This window comes from Oncorhynchus kisutch, linkage group LG13, assembly GCF_002021735.2.
Source record: "Oncorhynchus kisutch isolate 150728-3 linkage group LG13, Okis_V2, whole genome shotgun sequence".
In the NCBI taxonomy this organism is placed as follows: domain Eukaryota; kingdom Metazoa; phylum Chordata; class Actinopteri; order Salmoniformes; family Salmonidae; genus Oncorhynchus; species Oncorhynchus kisutch.
The window spans coordinates 14,815,470-14,839,527 of record NC_034186.2 but is presented as its reverse complement, the minus strand read 5'-3'; the positions used below and the strand labels follow the sequence as shown (position 1 = coordinate 14,839,527).

The 24,058-nt window shown below is 43.1% G+C and overlaps 1 protein-coding gene across 4 annotated transcripts in view; it reads right to left on the bottom strand.

Moving 5' to 3' along the window:
* LOC109902840 (cAMP-specific 3',5'-cyclic phosphodiesterase 4B) overlaps positions 1 to 24,058 on the bottom strand; it is a 288,067-nt gene that overhangs the window by 107,299 nt on the left and 156,710 nt on the right. Inside the window, exon 1 of one of the 4 annotated variants that reach the window (XM_031785648.1) lies at positions 13,710 to 14,333. The exons of the other annotated variants lie outside the window; for them this stretch is intronic. Coding sequence (XP_031641508.1) covers positions 13,710 to 13,834 — 125 coding nt within the window. The 5' untranslated portion in view covers positions 13,835 to 14,333. Of the gene's footprint in view, positions 1 to 13,709; positions 14,334 to 24,058 lie in introns of those variants that run through there. 4 annotated transcript variants of the gene reach the window in all.

Below are 24,058 nucleotides of genomic sequence, written 5' to 3'. Positions count from 1 at the left end.
AGAGAGAGAGAAAGAGAGAGAGAGAGAGAGGGAGAGAGAGAGAGAGAGAGAGAGAGAGAGAGAGAGAAAGAGTCAGAAAGAAACTGAGAGAGAGAGAGAGAGAGAGAGAGAGAGAGAGAGAGAGAGAGAGAGAGAGAGAGAGAAAAAGAGTCAGAAAAAAACTGAGAGAGAGAGAGAGAGAAAAAGAGTCAGAAAGAAACTGAGAGAGAGAGAGAGAGAGAGAGAGAGAGAGAGAGAGAGAGAGAGAGAGAGAGAGATAGAGAGTCAGAAAGAAACTGAGAAAGAGAGAGAGAGCATTTTGTACCATTCCCTAGATCTGTCATTCCAGCAGTTTCAAAGAATCCTGTTTTCTGACTAGATCCAGGAAGTATTTATCCAACATGTTGGCTGATGTACGCAAGCAAAAAACAAATCCCTTATTGCAGGGATTCAATTATGAGCTTTGTGGGAAGAAGGGGCCAGGAACCATGGCCATGATTGTCAGAGTCCGACATGTGATGTGACAGAAACATGAAACATCCATGGTTCAATCAGCTCTGGGAGTCTGAGTAGGGAACTTCAGCTCGACTGACACTGGATACATGAATGCAAAATGGAGGATGTCAAACTGGGGGAAAGGTGGAGTTGACAGTTCTTGCTTACTATGTGACATGACCAGAAAAACTCTGGGCCCTAGTTATAGCCCAACCTACACACTCTTTTCAGAGAAGTGAGGATGAAGAGAAAAGGTGTACAGTAGAAATCATAATTTCCAGTAAGCATTAAGTATTGTCACTGTTCTAAAAAAGCAATCAGGAAGTCCAATCAGAAGTGTTCCTCATACATCCTTCCCCAATGATACAGCTAAATCATCCCAACTTATTTCATTTATCCATTATTTTACCAGGTAAGTTGACTGAGAACACATTCTCATTTACAGCAACAACCTGGGGAATAGTCACAGTGGAGAGGAGGGGGATGAATGAGCCAATTGCATTGGCTTTTATTAGGTGACAATTTGGGAATTTAGCCAGGACACCAGGGTTAACACCGCTACTCTTACGATAAGTGCCATGGGATCTTTAATGAACTCAGAGTCAGGACACCCGTTTAAAATCACAGACGAAAGACAGCACCCTACACAGGGCAGTGTCCCCTATCAGATATTTTTTTAGATCAGAGGAAAGAGTGCCTCCTACTGGCTCTCCATCACCACTTCCAGCAGCACCTGGTCTCCCATCCAGGGACCACCCAGGAACAACCCTGCTTAGCTTCAGAAGCAAGCCATCAGTGGTATGCAGGGTGGTATGCTGCTGGCATCAACAACAGTCAAGATGGGAAGGGAAGGGGGCCATTACCACGGCAACAGGGGGGGAGAAGGAGAGTGCAAGTGTGAGAGAGATAGAGAGAGAGAGGGAGTCAAGAAGTGAGAAAAACAGGCAGAGATGTGTGATGGGGAGGGGAGAGAATTCTGGGACATGAAGTGAGTGAAAGACAGTGACGTAAGAGACTAAGACAATTAAAGAGAGAATAAATAGAGAACAAAGGAAAATAAAATACTGTATTTTCTTAAGCATTGAGAAAAGACAATGGGCAGTTAAGTCTTCTTTAGCTCAGGGAACATGGGGATTGGGGAATAACTGAGGGGCTATTACAGGACATCACCATGATGTATGTAGAGAAATCCCATCAACACTAACATTACCAGTACATCAATGGTGGACAATAATCACTGGTTGACAGTGGAGGTATGGCCGATTAATTAATTAAGATTTCATAATAATTGGTAATCAGCCTTTTTGGACACCGATTATGGCTGATTACATTGCGTGGCAGTCTGACCACCTGTTACACAAGCGCAGCATCAAGAGGACCTTGTGGCTGCAAGAAGCCAAGGTAAGTTGCTAGATAGCATTAAACAGATCTTATGAAAAACAATCAATCTTCACATAATCACTAGTTAACTACACATGGTTGATGATATTACTAGGTTAACTAGCTTGTTCTGCATTGCATATAATCAATGCGGTGCCTGTTCATTTATCATCGAATCACAGCCTACTTCAACTTGATGATTTAACAAAAGCGCATTCACGAAAAAAGCACAATCATTGCAATAATGTACCAAACCATAATGCCGTCAAAAACCGTCAATGCCTTTCTTCAAATCAATGCACAAGTATATTTTTTAAAACCTGCATACAGTATGTGTAACGGCTCTCTTCTATCTCCTCCTCTGACGAAGAGGTAGAACAAGGATCGGACCAAAATGCAGCGTGGTTAGTTCGATACATGTTTAATGAATGAAAATACGAACAAATACAAAAACAAACGGAAATGTGAAAACCTAATACAGCCTGTCTGGTGAATACAAACACACTGAGACAGGAACAATCACCCACAAACACACTCACAGAATATGGCTGCCTAAATATGGTTCCCAATCAGAGACAACGATAATCACCTGACTCTGATTGAGAACCGCCTCAGGCAGCCATAGACTACGTAGACACCCCACAAAACCCATGTCACAAGACAAAAACACACCACAATAACCCATGTCACACCCTGGCCTGACCAAATAATTAAAGAAAACACAAAATATCAAGACCAAGGCGTGACAGTATGTAGTTAAAATAAAATTAATGTTAGCAGGCAATATTAACTAGGGAAATTGTGTCACTTCTCTTGCGTTCAGTGCATGCAGAGTCAGGGTATATGCAGCAGTGTGGGCCGCATGGCTCGTTGCGAACTGTTGAAAGCCCATTTATTCCTAACAAAGACCGTAATTCATTTGCCAGAATTCTATATGACATACATTGAAGGTTGTGCAATGTAACAGTAATATTTAGACTTAGGGATGCCACCCGTTAGATAAAATACGAAATACAGTTCCGTATTTCACTGAAAGAATTAACATTTTGTTTTCGAAATGATCGTTTCTAGATTTGACCATGTTAATGGCTCATATTTCGGTGTGTTTATTATATTTTGGAATTTTGGAATTTTGGCCAATTCCTCCTGACAGAGCTGGTGTAACTGAGTCAGGTTTGTAAGCCTCCTTGCTCACCCACACTTTTTCAGTTCTGCCCACAAATTTTCTATAGGATGAGGTCAGGGCTTTGTGATGGCCACTCCAATACCTTGACTTTGTTGTCCTTATGCCATTTTCCACAACTTTGGAAGTATGCTTGGGGTCATTGTCCATTTGGAAGGCCCATTTGCGATCAAGCTTTAACTTCCTTACTGATGTCTTGAGATGTTGCTTCAATATATCCACATAATTTCCCCTCCTCATGATGCCATCTATTTTGTGAAGTGCACCAGTCTCTCCTGCAGCAAAGCACCCCCACAACATGATGCTGCCATCCCCCGTGTTTCACTGTTGGGCCCTCCCATCCCACGGTTGGGCCCTATTCTTCGGCTTGCAAGCCTCCCCCTGTCACGCCCTGACCTGAGAGAGCCTTTTCATGTCTCTTTTTTGGTTTGGTCAGGGTGTGATTTGGGTGGGCATTCTATGTTGTGTTTTCTATGTTTCTTTATTTCTATGTTTTGGCCGGGTATGGTTCTCAATCAGGGACAGCTGTCTATTGTTGTCTCTGATTGGAAATCATACCTTTTTCCCTCCTTCAGTGTGGGTAGTTGACTTGTGTTAGTGGCACTTAGCCCTCATATGTGACACGGTCGGTTTGTATTGTTTATTGTTGACATTAGACACTACTTTTGACGGCCGTGACACTCCCTTTTTGCTCCAAACATAACGATGGTCATTATGGCCAAACAGTTCTATTTTTGTTTCATCAGACCAGAGGACATTTCTCCAAAAAGTACGATCTTTGTGCCGTTGCAAACCGTAGTACTTTTTTATGGCAGTTTTGGACAAGTAGCTTCTTCCTTGCTGAGCGACCTTTCAGGTTATGTCGATATAGGACTCGTTTTACTGTGGATATAGATACTTTTGTACCTCTCCAGCATCTTCACAAGGTCCTTTGCTGCTGTTCTGGGTTTGAGTTGCACTTTTCGCACCAAAGTACGTTCATCTCTAGGAGACAGAACGCATCTCCTTCCTGAGCGGTATGACGGCTGCGTGGTCTCATGGTGTTTATACTTCCGTACTATGGTTTGTACAGATGAACGTGGTACCTTCAGGCTTTTGGAAATTTCTCCCAACGATGAACCAGACTTGTGGAGGTCTACAATTGTTTTCTGAGATCTTGGCTGATTTCTTCTGTTTTTCCCATGATGTCAAGCAAAGAGGCACTGAGTTTGAAGGTAGGCCTTGACATTTATGCACAGGTACACCTCCAATTGACACAGTGGTGGACAGCAATCAGTGGTGGACAGCAATCAGTGGTGGACAGTAATCAGTGGTGGACAGTAATCAGTGGTGGACAGCAATCAGTGGTGGACAGCAATCAGTGGTGGACAGCAATCAGTGGTGGACAGTAATCAGTGGTGGACAGTAATCAGTGGTGGACAGTAATCAGTGGTGGACAGCAATCAGTGGTGGACAGCAATCAGTGGTGGACAGCAATCAGTGGTGGACAGCAATCAGTGGTGGACAGCAATCAGTGGTGGACAGCAATCAGTGGTGGACAGCAATCAGTGGTGGACAGCATTACACAGTCTCAGCTAGGTACAGTGTGATGTTAGACAGTACTGAGTAGGGATGGGCACGGTTATTTGTGATATTATATAATAGTGAAATTATTTCAAAAGCCCATCCCTATTACTGAGAGAGGCATTATCTAGAAGGCATGATGATGGATACTTCCTGTTGTGGAATTACTAGAGGTGCATGGATAAACTGGAGGTGTGTGTCTGTCTGTCTCCAGAACATCCACGGGACCAATGTCTGTACTGTCTACAGACTGACAGCAGTTGTTAACACAGGGAGGAAAACAGTCACAGACATGTCACACACTCAGCAGGCACATGGAAGTATGCACAGACACAGCACACATACACAGATCAACACGTGTCAGAAAAAATAAACTACACTGCTGGTGTAGTAAGTGCTTTACATCACTCATCACTGTACATGCCTGTAATCAAACTCTATCTGGGAGAAAACTGATCCTTCAGGCTACACTCTGGGACTGGAGAAAAGAAAACATCCCTGGTAGGTTCCAAGTAGTGTACTGGTAGGTCCCAAGCTGTGTACCGGTAGGTCCCAAGCAGTGTACCGGAAGGTCCCACGCAGTGTACCGGTAGGTCCCAAGTAGTGTACCGGTAGGTCCCAAGTAGTGTACCGGTAGGTCCCAAGCTGTGTACTGGTAGGTCCCAAGCTGTGTACTGGTAGGTCCAAAGCTGTGTACTGGTAGGTCCCAAGCTGTGTACTGGTTGGTCCCAAGCTGTGTACCGGTAGGTCCCAAGCAGTGTACCGGAAGGTCCCACGCAGTGTACCGGTAGGTCCCAAGCAGTGTACCGGTAGGTCCCAAGCAGTGTATTTTTTTCAAAGGTTCGTCTGCCCTACATGGTTCTGTTGGTGGGAAGAACATTCAGCTATCCTTTCCCAAAACTCAGTCCAGCCCACCCTCTGCACATGACAGATAAGAAAGAGTACATACAGTACTTCTATTACACTCTAACTACCATTGCTTTTCAGCACTTGAAGATCAAAGAGACAAGCTTTAGACGTTGACATGAAGAGATTCGGTATAGTGAGCAGAAACATTCTGTAGAGTAGAGAAATAAAATCGACGTATGTGAGGATACTACAATGAAAATGCTCAAGAATAAAAATGATGACTTCAGTAGCCAACAAGGGGAATGTGGAATGCATGAACTAAGACGTCATAAAGACGTCATTCTAGAATATGAAAACAAGAGGACACTAAACATAAACCATGTGTCTTTTGTGCCTTTTGTGGAGAAACGACAATTTTCTTATTTACATATTTTCCAAATATGTAATTTCCCAAAAATTCCCTTTCAGAGAGAACATAAATCCCTGTCACGTTATTTTGGAAAATAAAATATGCTTTGTGACAGAGCTCATATTGAACCACTCCTCTGGACAGGGACAATGAAAAAAAGAGGGAGAAAAGAAAGATAGAAGGAGTAAGAAGACAGAGCTGAGAAAGAGAGGGAGAGGTAGAGAGAGTGAGAGAGGGAGAGAGTTAGAGGAAGGAGGGCGCCCAGTCTGTGGCTGACCTGTGAGAGTAAACAGAACTTGCTTTAAATGGCATTCATTCCATGGGCTGGCAAATTGCAGTGGGATAGTTTTCCATTACATTCTCTAGTCTGTATACTTTTACAAAGTCAAGTTACCCTAGGTCAAACTCTGCTCTCAGTAAGCCTCCCCCCCTCTCTCTCTCTCTCTCTCTCTCTCTTTGTGTGTCTCCCCCTCTCTCTCTTTCTCTCACTCTACCTCTCTGTCACTCACACTAACTCCCTCTGTCTCTTTCTCTCTGTATCTCTCTCTCGCTCTGTGTGTGAGTCTGAGTGTGCTTAGGCATGCATGTGTGTGATTGTGTGTGTATGTGTGAAGAGAAAACCTTTTTAGGTTATCAGAAACAGGATTTGTTCCCTGGTCTTCTGGTTTCCTCATAGTATTTCAACAGCCACTTCCTCGTTTCTGTTCACCCTTTTGTCGTCGTTATCATCATAAAGCAGTATACTGGTACAGTAGGTCCCAAGCAATGTACTGATAGGTCCCAAGTAGTGTACTGGTAAGTCCCAAGCAGTGTACCGGTAGAGTAGGTCCCAAGCAGTGTACCGGTAGAGTAGGTCCCAAGCAGTGTACCGGTAGAGTAGGTCCCAAGCAGTGTACTGGTAAGTCCCAAGTAGTGTACTGGTAGGTGCCAAGCACCATAATCATCATCATCATCATCATCATCACTATTACTATAATCACAATCACCATTACCATAAACATCACCATCATCATTCTTCAGGGCGCAATGTGCAGTGTGCAGCCAGTCAGACATCATAAACCATGACCACACGCCAACCACAGGTCTCAACCTCACTAATTAACAAACCAACCACAACCTCCAGTTAACCATCTCCATGACAACTGGTATACAGTAACAGTAGTCTACTGTAAGACATAATATTGTATTCTGTCTGTCCATGACCACTGAGAAACAACAGTGTTCTACTTCATCCATGGGAAACACTGACACATCCCTGAAGAAAACACTCCACTGAGCCCTTCCATTGGTTCATAGCACCTGACCAGTCCAGTATAATGGTCATTGATAGGTCAGGGGAATCCTTGTCACAGTCCAAATATTTGACCAAGCCATTTCACTAAGAGAATATGTTGTGTTGGCATTTGGTGGGTGGCAAGTCCAAACACCCTCTCATTATAAACTACACAGGGCCAGTTATCTACACTCACACACACGCTCATGCACACACACGTACACAACACACACACTACCTCCCCACACATAATGTAAATTATAGTCACGAATAGGGTTGTACATTTTGTGTAATATTCAGAGGTGGAAACTTTCTGTGGGAATTAACGGGAATATATGTGAATTAATGGGAATATATGGAAATTAATGGAAATATATGCAAATTAATACTAATACCATTTAAATTTAGATTTTTTTGCATTGGATAGATTTACCATATCATATGGAGACAGAAACAAACCTTTCACCTTATCATAATTAGACATAATTGCAAATGATTAAATCCTTCCAATAGAAATATAAAAAATAATTTAAACTTTAATTAAATGAGTTGACTCTTCACATGGGATGATTTCACAGAACAACAAAAGAAAGGGAATATTGAATGATCCCCAATGATCCATCACATCTCCCAAAAATTTACATCTGTAAAATGATAGTCTAGAAACTAAAGCTTTGGTTGTCTTCCTCTCAGGCTTCCATGTCTTCTCCCTGGACCTCCTCAATGTCCACCTCTTGAACATTAGACTCTCAGGCTTCCATGTCTTCTCCCTGGACCTCCTCAATGTCCACCTCTTGAACATCAGACTCTCAGGCTTCCATGTCTTCTCCCTGGATCTCCTCAATGTCCACCTCTTGAACATCAGACTCTGAGGCCTCATCTTCACTGTCACTTTCCAACCTTGTTGAGGATGGCTCGTTGTCAGGCTCGAAAAGCCTCAAATTTGCCCGGATGGCCACAATTTTTTTTAACCCTTGAAATGGTAAGCCTGTTTGCGTGCTTTGGTGTGTGTTCCCAAACAAGGACCATCCCAAAGCCTTTGCTTGGAAGTGTACTTTGCCAGACTGCCAAGAACCTTGCCCTCATCCAGGCCAAGGGGACGAGACACGGTAGTGATGACAACAACGGCCTTGTTGATCTCTGCACCAGACAGGATGTTCTTGCCAGCATACTTGGGGTCCAACATGTACGCTGCGGTGTGTATGGGCTTCAGGCAGAAGTCTTCAAGCTTTTTGATGTATTTCAGAACTGCAGTTTCCTCTGCTTGGAGCAACAGTGAAGTGGGCAGGGCAGTACAGTTTCTTCTCTTACATCTGCAAGCAAAGTCTGAACATCAGACAGGATGGCATTGTCTCCCTCAAGCCATGCAATGACTACTGCTATAGGTTTCAGGAGTTTCAGGCAGCTTACCACTCTCTCCCAATATACATAATCCAGGAGGATCCTCTTGATGGGGCTGTCCATATCGGCAGACTGTCATATGGCCATTTCTTGGAGAGACTCCTTCACCTCCAGGAGACTGTCAAACATGATGACAACACCACCCCAACAGGTGTTGCTGGGCAGCTTAAATGTGGTGCTCTTATTCTTCTCACTTTGCTTGGTGAGGTACATTCCTGCTATAACTTGATGACCCTTCACGTACCTAACCATTTCCTTGGCTCTCTTGTAGAGTGTATCCATTGTTTTCAGTGCCATAATGTCCTTGAGGAGCAGATTCAATGCATGAGCAGCACAGCCAATAGGTGTGATGTGAGGGTAGGACTCCTCCACTTTAGACAAAGCAGCCTTCATGTTCGCAGCATTGTCTGTCACCAGTGCAAATACCTTCTGTGGTCCAAGGTAATTAGTGACTGCCTTCAGCTCATCTGCAATGTAGAGACCGTTGTGTCTGTTGTCCTTTGTAGTTAATTATTCCTTAACCACGAACAATCGACCACCCATCAGAGCTGATTGCAATACAGTCTGCTTTCTCTATGATTTGCTTGACCTTCACTTGAACTCTGTTGAACTCTGCATCCAGCAAATGAGTAGATAAAGCATGTCTGGTTGGAGGGGTGTATGCTGGGTGAAGAACATTCAGAAATCTCTTCCAATACACATTGCCTGTGAGCATCAGAGGTGAACCAGTTGCATACACCGCTCGAGCAAGACATTCATCAGCATTTCTCTGACTACGTTCCTCCATTGAGTCAAAAAACATCTGATTGCAGGAGGACATGAGCTGTTGTTATCGATAAGGTGTCTGATTGATAATTTTCACCTCGAATAGAAGTAGAGGGACTTTTGTCAGAGGTTGCTTGTTGCGAGTGCTGAGGAAACTTTATGCACTTGGCCAGATGATTCTGCATCTTCGTTGCATTCTTCACATATGATTTTGCAAAGTATTTGGAAATGTACACAGATTTTCCTTCTACATTAGCTGCAGTGAAATATCTTCACACATCAGATAATGCCCGTGGCATTTTCCTGTAAAGAGTAGAAAAAAATAGTTAAAAACCCCCAAATACAATTCCATGTGCAGATAAATAGATAAGCAGTTAGATTAAACAACTCCTTTGTAAGATACATTTTTTAAATGAAACGTATGGAAACAGGTGAATTAACACTCCTCAGTTAGCAGGCTCAAGCAAGCTAAAACCCACATGGTAGCAAACACTAACTAGCATAAATTGTTAACAAGTTAGAAATGATTTAAACACACTTTGCTGTAGGCTACTATTTACTAGTTAACAAAAAATCATGTATGTTGAATAAAATGTATTGTAATCAAAACTTACCAGAAAGCATGTGGTCCTTGGCTCAGACAGTGTAGTAGTGTGGGCTCAATAGCATCTCATTAGTGTGCAAGATCTTGAGAATCAGCTGTACATGTGACGGAAGAGTGCATGCAGAGGTTGCAATACCATTGAATTGGGGATAGTTCAACCACAATATGCCACAAGAACTAGATTTGCCTCATGTGTATCCCACAAAAAAAAGGTACACTGTTATAAGCTAACTTTTTTTTAATGAAATTAAGCAAAATTCCCGGGCTTAACCTACCATGGAACATTTCCCGGGAAGTTTCTGACCCTTTGCAACCCTAGTCACGAACTCACACAGCTTCCTACAGGATATACGCACAAGCAAGCAAACACAGATCATGGCCAGCAACACCACCACACACATTAACTACAGGCAGATACTGTACGTGCTCACATGAACAGACAAGCACAAGTGTGAACTAACTACAGATCTTAGATCATAATATGACCCATTTCATATCAGGAGGAAAATAATCCTGCAGCAGGAGGATTTTAATAAATATTTAATATTTACAATCACCGCAAGAGGAAGCTGGAAGCAATGTTTGTAGGCTATACAATAACTTAGACTGCAGGTCCATAGAGCGTCCCTTCAAATATCCTATGTAGGCTATATGCAGGCTACAGCGCGTCTAGTGTGAATTCTTATGTGGATTATAAGAAATGTACATATTTGTAGGGGTTAGATGTATTTTTAATGAGGGGAAATCCTTTTTTTATATAAATTATTTTGTTAAATGTTCAAGGAAATCAATAGGCCGAATAAATTGTTGGTTGCCTCAGTGCCAGTGTGGTCCAAAGGTTACAGCCGCTGACCCCGCACACATTATGCCAGGATGAGTGAAGTCGAATCTCTTCTCCTTTCTTCGTTCCCATAGTCCCTCAATCAATCCGAATGGTCAAGGCGATGAGTGAGTCCAGATCCGTCGGTAGTTCCCGGGCTGCAAGGTCGTCTTTTACTTCCTCCGATACTCTGTGTAGGAACAATGTCAAGCAGCGCTTCCGGGTTCCAAGCACTCTCAGCTGCCAACGTGCGGAAATCCACTGCGTAGTCTGCCACACTACGAGAGTCTTGACGTAGCTGGAGCAGCTTGCAAACAGCCTCTCTCCTGGACAAAGGAGAATCAAACACCTTCCCAACTTCCTCCATAAACTCCTCCAGTCTGAGGCAGACGGCGGACTGTTGCTCCCACACCGCCGTGGTCCAGGCAAGTGCCCTCCCGGACATCAGCGTTATGATGTACGCTATCCTCGAGCGGTCTGAGGGGAACAAAGAAGGCTGCAGCTCGAAAAATGAGGAAACACTGGAAGAGAAAAGCCTGGCAGGTTCTGGAATCTCCAGCGTACTGTTCTGGAAGAGGTAAGCGGGGGTTCTCTGGACACTGGGATAGGCTGGGGGATTACGGGTGTGACCCGCTGCCCTGTGGGGAATCCGCGGAATTGCTCCAGCAATGTATTGAACGCCTGGTCATGGCATTCTGCAGGGAATGGAGTCCCTCCCTATGACCTTGAAGTAACTCCTTGTGTCTTCCAAGGGTGGCTCCTTGCAGGGAGACAGCATTGTGCAGCTGGTCTGCTGGGTGAGTCTGCTGGGTTAGTCATGGCCAGTTTGTACTATCAGGTTTCAGGTATGACCCAGATACAGACAGTGTCAAAGAAAAGTATATTTATAGTATAGGGGCAGGCAAACAACAGGTCAAAGGCAGGCAGAGGTCAGTAATCCAGAGAACGGCAGGCTGGGTCAGGGTCAGGGCAGGCAGAACGGTCAAAACTGGGAAGGACTAGGAAACAGGAACATGATCAGACAGGAGCAGGGGATCAAACAGTGGTAGGTTTCACGGAACAAAACGAACTGGCAACAGACAAACAGAGAACACAGGTATAAATACACTGGGGATAATGGGGAGGATGGGTGACACCTAGATGGGGGTGGAGACAAGCAGAGACACAGGTGTGACAGTTTCCAAAAGTGTCTGGTGTGTGTCTGGTCATATTTTTAAAAAAGCAAGATCAGGGGTATTTTTCTCTGACTGTCCATATTTTAAATGTGAAACTAATCAAGTGTATCGGGGAGTTTGAGTTATTTGTACCAGAAGGGCGTATGCCGTAATCTAACCCACGCTGACACGGTAGACCTATATGTGAAGGTAGTGTTCCTAACCGCTAGACCACCCCAGGTTACGATTTATCAAAATTTGGGCAGCTCATTCGTAACCTTAGGATACACTTCACAATTGTATATCATAGCCTAGTGGAGACCAATATCTATATTGTGTCATTAAGTAAGCTACATAAAATGATGGTTGTTTTTGTGTGTGGATGCATTTCAAATAAATTTTTGTACGTTTGAATTTGCAGTAACAGGACCTACGGCTACCATTTGAGCGAGCGAGGGAGAATATTATTTGATAACAGGCCTGATCCCAATGATTCAACTGCCCTCGCATGGAGAGAAAGAGAACTGCGAATTTTTAAGGAAGCACAGGGCTCATTCCTTTCCTGATGTAGCGGGAACATTCTCTGCAAGAAAAGGGTGATCAAGTTAAAACTTGACATCTGTAATGTTCCACTTCCACATGCACTGACTAAGTGTACAGTACTTTCGACAGGGAGACTTGGCTCTTAAAGATGAGTATGGCCAGAGTCACGCTGGTTTTGACCCGCCCTGTCCAGCCTGCTGCTCCCTCTCTCTGCTTCTCCACATCAACAATCTACGATTGTATCATGATGATGATGATGATATTCTTGACAAAGGTTCATGTTCTAGAGTAATGTGTGAATCTCAGCAAGGCAAATCAACTCAAAACAGGAAATCTTCTTCATAAGCGAAATTGTCTTTGCAGAGCATATTGTATGTGTTTACACGGCATAAACAATAAGAAGCTGCAAAGTGGTGTTGGAGAGAATAGTTGTCATGCGGTTGGATAAACACACGTTTGAGGCCGTGACAGTGGAACAGTGGAGTGCTAATACAAATCCTGCTGGGAGTGTTTAGTTGCGTCATCACCATGCTACATTTAGGAAATTGCAATACATCAAGTACAGTAGGTGAGCTTTAGGTAACATCACAACTGCATCTGGATGGACCAGTAGTACAGCTGTACAGACTCGCACCACACCAATGTAAACAAACAAATGCCACACAGTCAACGTGATATAGTTTTGATTCCCTAACACACACTCAACTATAGAATCCATGATTAACAGATATTTAGAGACTGAACATAGGAAAGAGAGAGAGGGCTATATATAATGAACATAGGAAAGAGAGAGAGGGCTATATATAATGAACATAGGAAAGAGAGAGAGGGCTATATATAATGAACATAGGAAAGAGAGAGAGGGCTATATATAATGAACATAGGAAAGAGAGAGAGGGCTATATATAATGAACATTGGAAAGAGAGAGAGGGCTATATATAATGAACATTGGAAAGAGAGAGAGGGCTACATTTAATGAACATTGGAAAGAGAGAGACATCTACACACAAACAGAACATGGGAAAAATGATACAGAAAGGGGGAAGAAAGTCATGCCAGGAAGACAACTTTGGATTGACAGCGTAAGAGGGAGAAATACAGTACATGGGGGGGTTAGAACTAAAAAGTATACATAACAATTCTAATGAATGGCAACACATCGTGCACTTAACTGAAGCTGAGAAAAGCTATAGAAGCACACGAGAGAAAGATGAAGTGATTGTGACAGAAAGCGAAAGAAAAAGACAGAGAAAAATAAAGTAAGAGATGGTGTTCTATCCTTGTTCTGACCTGTGAGTGTGGCTGGAAGCATTGAGTCTCTTGATGACTTCCTCGCTGAAGTCAAAGTGGACCCTGCTTCTGTGACAGGGCGAACGCCGATACATAGCACCAACACCCCAGCTACCCAGCACCATCAGACACACACCTCAAACACACATCAGCTCATACACACCTCAGGTCTCCACACACACACACACACACACACACACACACACACACACACACACACACACACACACACACACACACACACACACACACACACACACACACACACACACATATACACACACACACACCATCACATACACATACACATCAATCAACATTAACTATCTAAACAGACCAACTTCCACTATCATAAATGCAACATTCAAGAATACATCAAACACACAACAGCAGCAACAACAACCATCCAACATCCCTTGCAAATCGCAACTTTCTCTTTCTTTCTCTCTCTCTCTCTCCCTTTCACACGCACTCTCTCTCACACTCTTTCACATGCCCTTTCACACTCTGTGTGTCCAGTGAGAGCTGTGCTGTGTAGTTGTCCCAGTCCCAGCCTGCATTTCCTTCCCCTGGTGTGTGAGGAGATGTGGTCTCTCTGAGCCGGCACAGGCAGCGCACTAAGACCTGGAGCAGAGTCACTGGAATGGAGTCACTACTGTCACTAGGATAGAGGGGGAGTAAAGGTATGTATCTACTGTGTTCCTGTGAAATACATGTAGCTATATAAATGTGTCATACATGTAGCTATATACATGTGTAAAACATGTTGCTATATAAACGTGTAATACATGTAGCTATATAAATGTGTCATACATGTAGCTATATAAATGTGTAACACATGTTGCTATATAAATATGTCATACATGTAGCTATATAAATGTGTCATACATGTAGCTATATAAATGGGTCATACATGTAGCTATATAAATGTGTAATACATGTAGCTATATAAATGTGTAACACATGTTGCTATATAAATATGTAATACATGTAGCTATATAAATGTGTCATACATGTAGCTATATAAATGTGTCATACATGTAGCTATATAAATGTGTCAAACATGTAGCTATATAAATGTGTCAAACATGTAGCTATATAAATGTGTAATACATGTAGCTATATAAATGTGTCATACATGTAGCTATATAAATGTCATACATGTAGCTATATAAATGTGTAATACATGTAGCTATATAAATGTGTAACACATGTAGCTATATAAATGTGTAATACATGTAGCTATATAAATGTGTCATACATGTAGCTATATAAATGTCATACATGTAGCTATATAAATGTGTCATACATGTAGCTATATAAATGTCATACATGTAGCTATATAAATGTCATACATGTAGCTATATAAATGTGTCATACATGTAGCTATATACATGTGTAATACATGTAGCTATATACATGTGTAATACATGTAGCTATATAAATGTGTCATACATGTAGCTATATAAATGTGTAATACATGTAGCTATATACATGTGTAACACATGTTGCTATATAAATGTGTAAAACATGTAGCTATATACAGTGCCTTGCGAAAGTATTCGGCCCCCTTGAACTTTGCGACCTTTTGCCACATTTCATGCTTCAAACATAAAGATATAAAACTGTATTTTTTCGTGAAGAATCAACAACAAGTGGGACACAATCATGAAGTGGAACGACATTTATTGGATATTTCAAACTTTTTTAACAAATCAAAAACTGAAAAATTGGGAGTGCAAAATTATTCAGCCCCCTTAAGTTAATACTTTGTAGCGCCACCATTTGCTGCGATTACAGCTGTAAGTCGCTTGGGGTATGTCTCTATCAGTTTTGCACATCGAGAGACTGACATTTTTTCCCATTCCTCCTTGCAAAACAGCTCGAGCTCAGTGAGGTTGGATGGAGAGCATTTGTGAACAGCAGTTTTCAGTTCTTTCCACAGATTCTCGATTGGATTCAGGTCTGGACTTTGACTTGGCCATTCTAACACCTGGATATGTTTATTTTTGAACCATTCCATTGTAGATTTTGCTTTATGTTTTGGATCATTGTCTTGTTGGAAGACAAATCGCCGTCCCAGTCTCAGGTCTTTTGCAGACTCCATCAGGTTTTCTTCCAGAATGGTCCTGTATTTGGCTCCATCATCTTCCCATCAATTTAACCATCTTCCCTGTCCCTGCTGAAGAAAAGCAGGCCCAAACCATGATGCTGCCACCACCTGTAACGGTTCTCTTGTGGTGAAGGAGAGTCGGACGAAAATGCAGCGTGTAGATTGCGATCCATGTTTAATAAACAAACGTAAAACACAAATCAATTATAAACACTACAAAACAAAGAACGTAACGAAAACCGAAACAGCCTATACTTGTGTAAACTAACACAGAGACAGGAACAACGACACTAAGGACAATCACCCACGAAACACTCAAAGAATATGGCTGCCTAAATATGGTTCCCAATCAGAGACAACGATAAACACCTGCCTCTGATTGAGAACCACTTCAGACAGCCATAGACTTAACTAGAACACCCCACTAAGCTACAATCCCAATACATACACACCACATACAAAAACCCATGCCACACCCTGGCCTGACCAAATAAATGAAGATAAACACAAAATACTTCGACCAGGGCGTGACACCACCATGTTTGACAGTGGGGATTGGGTGTTCAGGGTGATGAGCTGTGTTGCTTTTACGCCAAACATAACGTTTTGCATTGTTGCCAAAAAGTTCATTTTTGGTTTCATCTGACCAGAGCACCTTCTTCCACATGTTTGGTGTGTCTCCCAGGTGGCTTGTGGCAAACTTTAAACAACACTTTTTATGGATATCTTAAAGAAATGGCTTTCTTCTTGCCACTCTTCCATAAAGGCCAGATTTGTGCAATATACGACTGATTGTTGTCCTATGGACAGAGCCTCCCACCTTAGCTGTAGATCTCTGCAGTTCATCCAGAGTGATCATGGGCCTCTTGGCTGCATCTCTGATCATTCTTCTCCTTGTATGAGCGGAAAGTTTAGAGGGACGGCCAGGTCTTGGTAGATTTGCAGTGGTCTGATAATTTCAATATTATCGCATGCACAGTGCTCCTTGGGATGTTTAAAGCTTGGGAAATCTTTTTGTATCCAAATCCGGCTTTAAACTTCTTCACAACAGTATCTCGGACCTGCCTGGTGTGTTCCTTGTTCTTCATGATGCTCTCTGCGCTTTTAACGGACCTCTGAGACTATCACAGTGCAGGTGCATTTATACGGAGACTTGATTACACACAGGTGGATTGTATTTATCATCATTAGTCATTTAGGTCAACATTGGATCATTCAGAGATCCTCACTGAACTTCTGGAGAGAGTTTGCTGCACTAAAAGTAAAGGGGCTGAATAATTTTGCACGCCCAATTTTTCTGTTTTTGATTTGTTAAAAAAGTTCGAAATATCCAATAAATGTTGTTCCACTTCATGATTGTGTCTCACTTGTTGTTGATTCTTCACAAAAAAATACAGTTTTATATCTTTATGTTTGAAGCCTGAAATGTGGCAAAAGGTCGGAAAGTTCAAGGGGGCCGAATACTTTCGCAAGGCACTGTACATGTGTAATACATGTCAATATTACCACAAAGGTGTAAAGGGCATAATATCCATTACTAGACATTATCTGCAATACACAACTACTACACATATGTGGTAGATACATAGGAAACACACAAGCATACATAGCCATGCAACAGCAACAACATATCTACAGCACTGCACATCTCTGAAGAGAACATGTCTAGACCTGCAATCCATACGTCTAGCCTGCTAATATCTCTACCTGAAATCCATACATCTAGCCTGGTAATGTCTAGACCTGTAGTCCATACATCTGGCCTGGTAATGTCTAGACCTGCAATCTATACATCTAGCCTGCTACACATAGTTAATGCATGCTGGTTCCTGCCTTTCACTACATGCTTAGGTTATTATGCATGAACTATGCCATCAATGTATGCACCAGGACATGTCTTTCAGGATGTAATGGTATACTACCATACTGTATATGCCCCGGCCATCAGTACTACATCAGTACTATCAGTTCAAATGTGCATTTCAGTGCATGCGTACGCATGAACTATGCCACCAATATACCTTAACAGCCCCATTGTGAGTCTCTGTGTGTCAGTATGGAAGAGGAAGGGGCAGCTGGCACCAGACAGCAGGGCAATTTTCCTGGCATGTAGGAGTAGATTCCTGGCTTATGCCCTTCCCCTTGGTAATACCAACCTGTTTCAGTCAAACAGTAAACTAGGAAAGCCATTGAAACAAGATCCAGAATCCATGTTTATGGATGGTGGCCACTATGTACGGTTTGCCTGTAATACAATGTTCAACTGGGTGTTCACATGGAATGGAGCTGTGTGTGTGAGTGAGTGAGTGAGTGAGAGAGAGAGAGAGAGAGGGAGAGAGACATGTTTACTGTTAATTTTGTTATTGTTTATTTAACTTTTGTTTATTATATATTTCATTTGCTTTGACACTGTAAACGTATGTTTAAGAAAGCCCTTAAATTGTAAATTGCATTGAGAGAGAGAGAGGGTGAGAGAGAGACAGAAAATGGGTGAGATAGAGGGGGGGGGGGTGATACTTTTCGTGGCTGTTTTATTTACCACAACAGACAGATGCTGGCACTAAGACCGCACTCAGTCAGCTATATAAGGAAATAAGCAAACAGGAAACCACTCACCCAGAGGCGGGGCTCCAAGTGGCCGGGGACTTTAATGCAGGGAAACTTAAAGTTCTACCAAATGTCCATCAACACGGTAAATGTGCAACCAGAGGGAAAAAAAATTCTAGATCACCTGTACTCAACACACAGAGACGCATACAATGCTCTCCCTCGCCCTCCATTTGGTAAATCCGACCACAATTCTATCCTCCTGAATCCTGCTTACAAGCAAAAATCAAAGCAGGAAGCACCAGTGACTCGGTCTATAAAAAAGTGGTCAGATGAGGTAGATGCTAAACTACAGGACTGTTTTGCTATCACAGACTGGAACATGTCCCGGGATTCTTCCGATGGCATTGAGGAGTACACCACATCAGTTACTGGCTTTATCAATAAGTGCATTGAGGACGTCGTTCCCACAGTGACTATACGTACATACCACAACCAGAAGCCATGGAGCTGCCGTATTCAAGGTGAGGGACTCTAACTCGGAAGCTTACAAGAAATCCTGTTATGCCCTGCGACGAACCATCAAACAGGGCTAAGATTACAGACTATTACAGACTACTATTACAGACTACAAAGTGAAGCACAGCCGCGAGCTGCCCAGTGACACAAGCCTACAAGACAGGCTAAATCACTTCCATGCTCGCTTCGAGGCAAGCAACACTGAGGCATGCATGAGAGCATCAGCTGTTCTGGATGACTGTGTGATCACGCTCTCCGTAGCCGACGTGAGTAAGACATTTAAACAGGTCAACATACACAAGGCTGCGGGGCCAGACGGATTACCAGGACGTGTGCTCCGGGCATGTGCTGACCAACTGGTAGGTGTTTTCACTGACATTTTCAACATGTCCCTGATTAAGTCTGTAATATCAACATGTTTCAAGAAGACCACCATAGTCCATGTGCCTAAAAACACAAAGGCAACCTGCCTAAATGACTACAGACCCGTAGCACTCACGTCTGTAGCCATGAAGTGCTTTGAAATGTTGGTAATGGCTCACATCAACACCATTATCCCAGAAATCCTAGACCCACTCCAATTTGCATACCGCCCAAACAGATCCACAGATGATGCAATCTCTATTGCACTCCACACTGCCCTTTCCCACCTGGACAAAAGAAACACCTATGTGAGAATGCTATTAATTGACCACAGCTCAGCGTTCAACACCATAATACCCTCAAAGCTCATCACTAAGCTAAGGATCCTGGGACTAAACACCTCCCTCTACAACTGGATCCTGGACTTCCTGATGGGTCGCCCCCAGGTGGTGAGGGTATGTAGCAACACATCTGCCACGCTGATCCTCAACACTGGAGCTCCCCTGGGGTGCGTGCTCAGTCCCCTCCTGTACTCCCTGTTCACCCATGATTGCATGGCCAGGCATGACTCCAACACCATCATTACGGTTGCAGACGACACAACAGTGTCACTGACAATGACGAGACAGCCTATAGGGAGGAAGTCAGAGACCTGGCCGGGTGGTGCCAGAATAACAACCTCTCCCTCAACGTAACCAAGACTAAGGAGATGATTGTAGACTACAGGAAAAGGAGGACCGAGCATGCCCCCATTCTCATCAAAGGGGCTGTTGTGGAGCAGGTTGAGAGATTCAAGTTCCTTGGTGTCCACATCAACAACAAACTAGAATGGTCAAAACACACCAAGACAGTCATGAAGAGGGCACGGCAAATCCTATTCCCCCTCAGGAAACTAAAAAGATTTGGCATGGGTCCTGAGTTCCTCAAAAGGTTCTACAGCTGCAACATCGAGAGCATCTTGACTGGTTGCATCACTGCCTGGTGCGGCAATTGTTCGGCCTCTGACCGCAAGGCACTACAGAGACTAGTGCGTACGGCCCAGTACATCATTGGGGCTAAGCTGCCTGTCATCCAGGACCTCTACACCAGGCGGTGTCAGAGGAAGGCCCTAAAAATTGTCAAAGACCCCAGCCACCCCAGTCATAGACTGTTCTCTCTACTACTGCATGGCAAGCGGTACCGGAGTGCCAAGTCTAGGACAAAAATACTTCTCAACAGTTTTTACCCCCAAATCATAAGACTCCTGAACAGGTAATCAAATGCCTATCCAGACTATTTGCATTGTGTGCCCCCCCAACCCCTCTTTTTACACTGCTGCAACTCTCTGTTTATCATATATGCATAGTCACTTTAACTATACATTCATGTATAGGGGGAGACACCCTGGACCCAAACTGTTAGACCTATATCCATCCTGCCCTGCCTATCTATGGTCTTCGAAAGCCAAGTCAACAAACAGATCACTGACCATCTCGAATCCCACCGTACCTTCTCCGCTGTGCAATCTGGTTTCCGAGCCGGTCACGGGTGCACCTCAGCCACGCTCAAGGTACTAAAAGATATCATAACCGCCATCGATAAAAGACAGTACTTTGCAGCCGTCTTCATCGACCTGGCCAAGGCTTTCGAATCTGTCAATCACCATATTCTTATCGGCAGACTCAGTAGCCTCGGTTTTTCTAATGACTGCCTTGCCTGGTTCACCAACTACTTTGCAGACAGAGTTCAGTGTGTCAAATCGGAGGGCATGTTGTCCGGTCCTCTGGCAGTCTCTATGGGGGTACCACAGGGTTCAATTCTCGGGCCGACTCTTTTCTCTGTATATATCAATGATGTTGCTCTTGCTGCGGGCGATTCCCTGATCCACCTCTACGCAGACAACACCATTCTGTATACTTCTGGCCCTTCCTTGGACACTGTGCTATCTAACCTCTAAACGAGCTTCAATGCCATACAACACTCCTTCCGTGGCCTCCAACTGCTCTTAAACGCTAGTAAAACCAAATGCATGCTTTTCAACCGTTCGCTGCCTGCACCCGCACGCCCGACTAGCATCACCACCCTGGATGGTTCCGACCTAGAATATGTGGACATCTACAAGTACCTAGGTGTCTGGCTAGACTGCAAACTCTCCTTCCAGACTAATATCAAACATCTCCAATCCAAAATCAAATCTAGAGTCGGCTTTCTATTTCGCAAACAAAGCATCCTTCACTCAAGCCGCAAAACCTACCCTAGCAAAACTGACTATCCTACCGATCCTCGACTTCGGCGATGTCATCTGCAAAATAGCTTCCAATACTCTACTCAGCAAACTGGATGCAGATTATCACAGTGCCATCCGTTTTGTTACTAAAGCACCTTATACCACCCACCACTGCAACCTGTATGCTCTAGTCGGCTGGCCCTCGCTACATGTTCGTCGCCAGACCCACTGGCTCCAGGTCATCTACAAGTCTATGCTAGGTAAAGCTCCGCCTTATCTCAGTTCACTGGTCACGATGGCAACACCCACCCGTAGCACGCGCTCTAGCAGGTGTATCTCACTGATCATCCCTAAAGCCAAAACCTCATTTGGTCGCCTTTCATTCCAGTTCTCTGCTGCAGGCGACTGGAACGAATTGCAAAAATCTCTGAAGTTGGAGACTTTTATCTCCCTCAACAACTTTAAACATCTGCTATCTGAGCAGTTAACCGATCGCTGCAGCTGTACATAGTCCATCGGTATATAGCCCACCCATTTTACCTACCTCATCCCCATTCTGTTTTTATTTAATTTTCTTTTCTGCTCTTTTGCACACCAGTATCTCTACCTGCACATGTTCATCTGATCATTTATCACTCCAGTGTTAATCTGCTAAATTGTAATTATTCACTCCTATGGCCTATTTATTGCCTACCTCCTCATGCCTTTTGCACACAATGTATATAGATTATTTTTTTCCTACTATGTTATTGACTTGTTTATTGTTTACTCCATGTGTAACTCTGTGTTGTTGTCTGTTCACACTGCTATGCTTTATCTTGGCCAGGTCGCAGTTGCAAATGAGAACTTGTTCTCAACTAGCCTACCTGGTTAAATAAAATGAAAAAATAAATGTACATACTACCTCAATTGGGCTGACCAACCAGTGCTCCTGCACAATGGCTAACCGGGCTATCTGCAGTGTGTCCCACCCACCACCCGCCAACCCCCCTTTACGCTACTGCAACTCTTTTCATCATATATGCATAGTCACTTTAACCATATCTACATGTACATACTACCTCAATCAGCCTGACTAACCGGTGTCTGTATGTAGCCTCGCTACTTTTATAGCCTCGCTACTGTAAATAGCCTGTCTTTTTACTGTTGTTTTATTTCTTTACCTACCTATTGTTCACCTAAAACCCTTTTTGCACTATTGGTTAGAGCCTGTAAGTAAGCATTTCAAGGCCTACACCTGTAAGGCCTACACCTGTAAGGCCTACACCTGGTGTATTCAGCGCACGAGACAAATAAACTCTGATTTGATAGAGAGACAGAGAGAGTCAGAGGGGTGAGATAGAGGGGGTGAGATAGAGACAGACAGAGAGTGGGTGAGAGAGAGACAGTGAGGGGGGAGAGAGAGAGAGAGAGAGACACGGGGTAAGATAGAGACCATCTTTATTATTTTGGAAGTTCTGTGAGTGTAATGTTCTGTTCATTTTTATTGTTTATTTCACTTTTGTGTATTATCTACTTCACTTGCTTTGACAATGTTAACATATGTTTCCCATGGCAATAAAGCCCCTTGAATTGAATTGAATTGAGAGAGAGACAGAGAGTGGGTGAGATAGAGACAGAGAGCGAGACAGAGAGAGGGAGACAGAGAGGGGGTGACATATATATATATATAGCGGGCACTGCTGCCTTGTATAGGTGGACCTGGTCATAGAGGCTGTTCGAGTCCAGGGTTGAGTGGTGGGCCAGGAAAACATTTGGTTTTGAGGCACAGTCATGGGAAATACTTGCATTTACCTGCTATATGATAGCAGGGTGGAAGTATTTTTGTGGTAGCAGGGTGGAGATTTTTGTAATAACATAGTATATGGGATAGATTTTAAGAAATTTGGCTTAATTAATTAGATTAATATTATGGTATTTCTATTCAGGGAAAAACGAGAGGTCACTTGGTCGGGTCAACAGGAAGTATTATTGAAGAGATGCTTTACATTGAAATACAGACAGAGATGTAGTAGTCCCAGAGTCAATGATCCAAGGTCAGTTTTGCATTTCACCTCCTGATGATTATAATAACTGACAGTGTTAGAATAAAAAAACAGGGCTTAATCATGCTCTCTCTCTATCCATCTGTCTCTCATCTGCGGGTATGTTTTAATTAGCCACTTTTCTTACCTCTTTCCCTTTCTGTCTTCTACACCTTTCTCCCCATCTCGTCGTTCTTCCTCGTTTCATAATGCACACCATATGCGCATTGAAGTACAGATTGAACTTGTATTTATAATATAATATTACAATGATCATAATTATAATGCATTTATGATGAATTTATAACACCTAGATAATGAACCTATTTCAATAAAGCGTTTCACATTCTCCACTGGTTGAAATTAAGTATCTAATTGAAATACTATCCTGTGTCCTCAGACTAATGCAGATACAAATCAGCCTTTACTTAATTCATACATGCAAACACAGCATCATTCAAATAATGGAGTTTGATATGACTGAAAAAGAATGTCTCAGAGATTCATACCTGAACCACACCTTTATTTGCCAAGGAAGAGTTACATGATCTGTGAATATATTCAATGTACAGGCTAC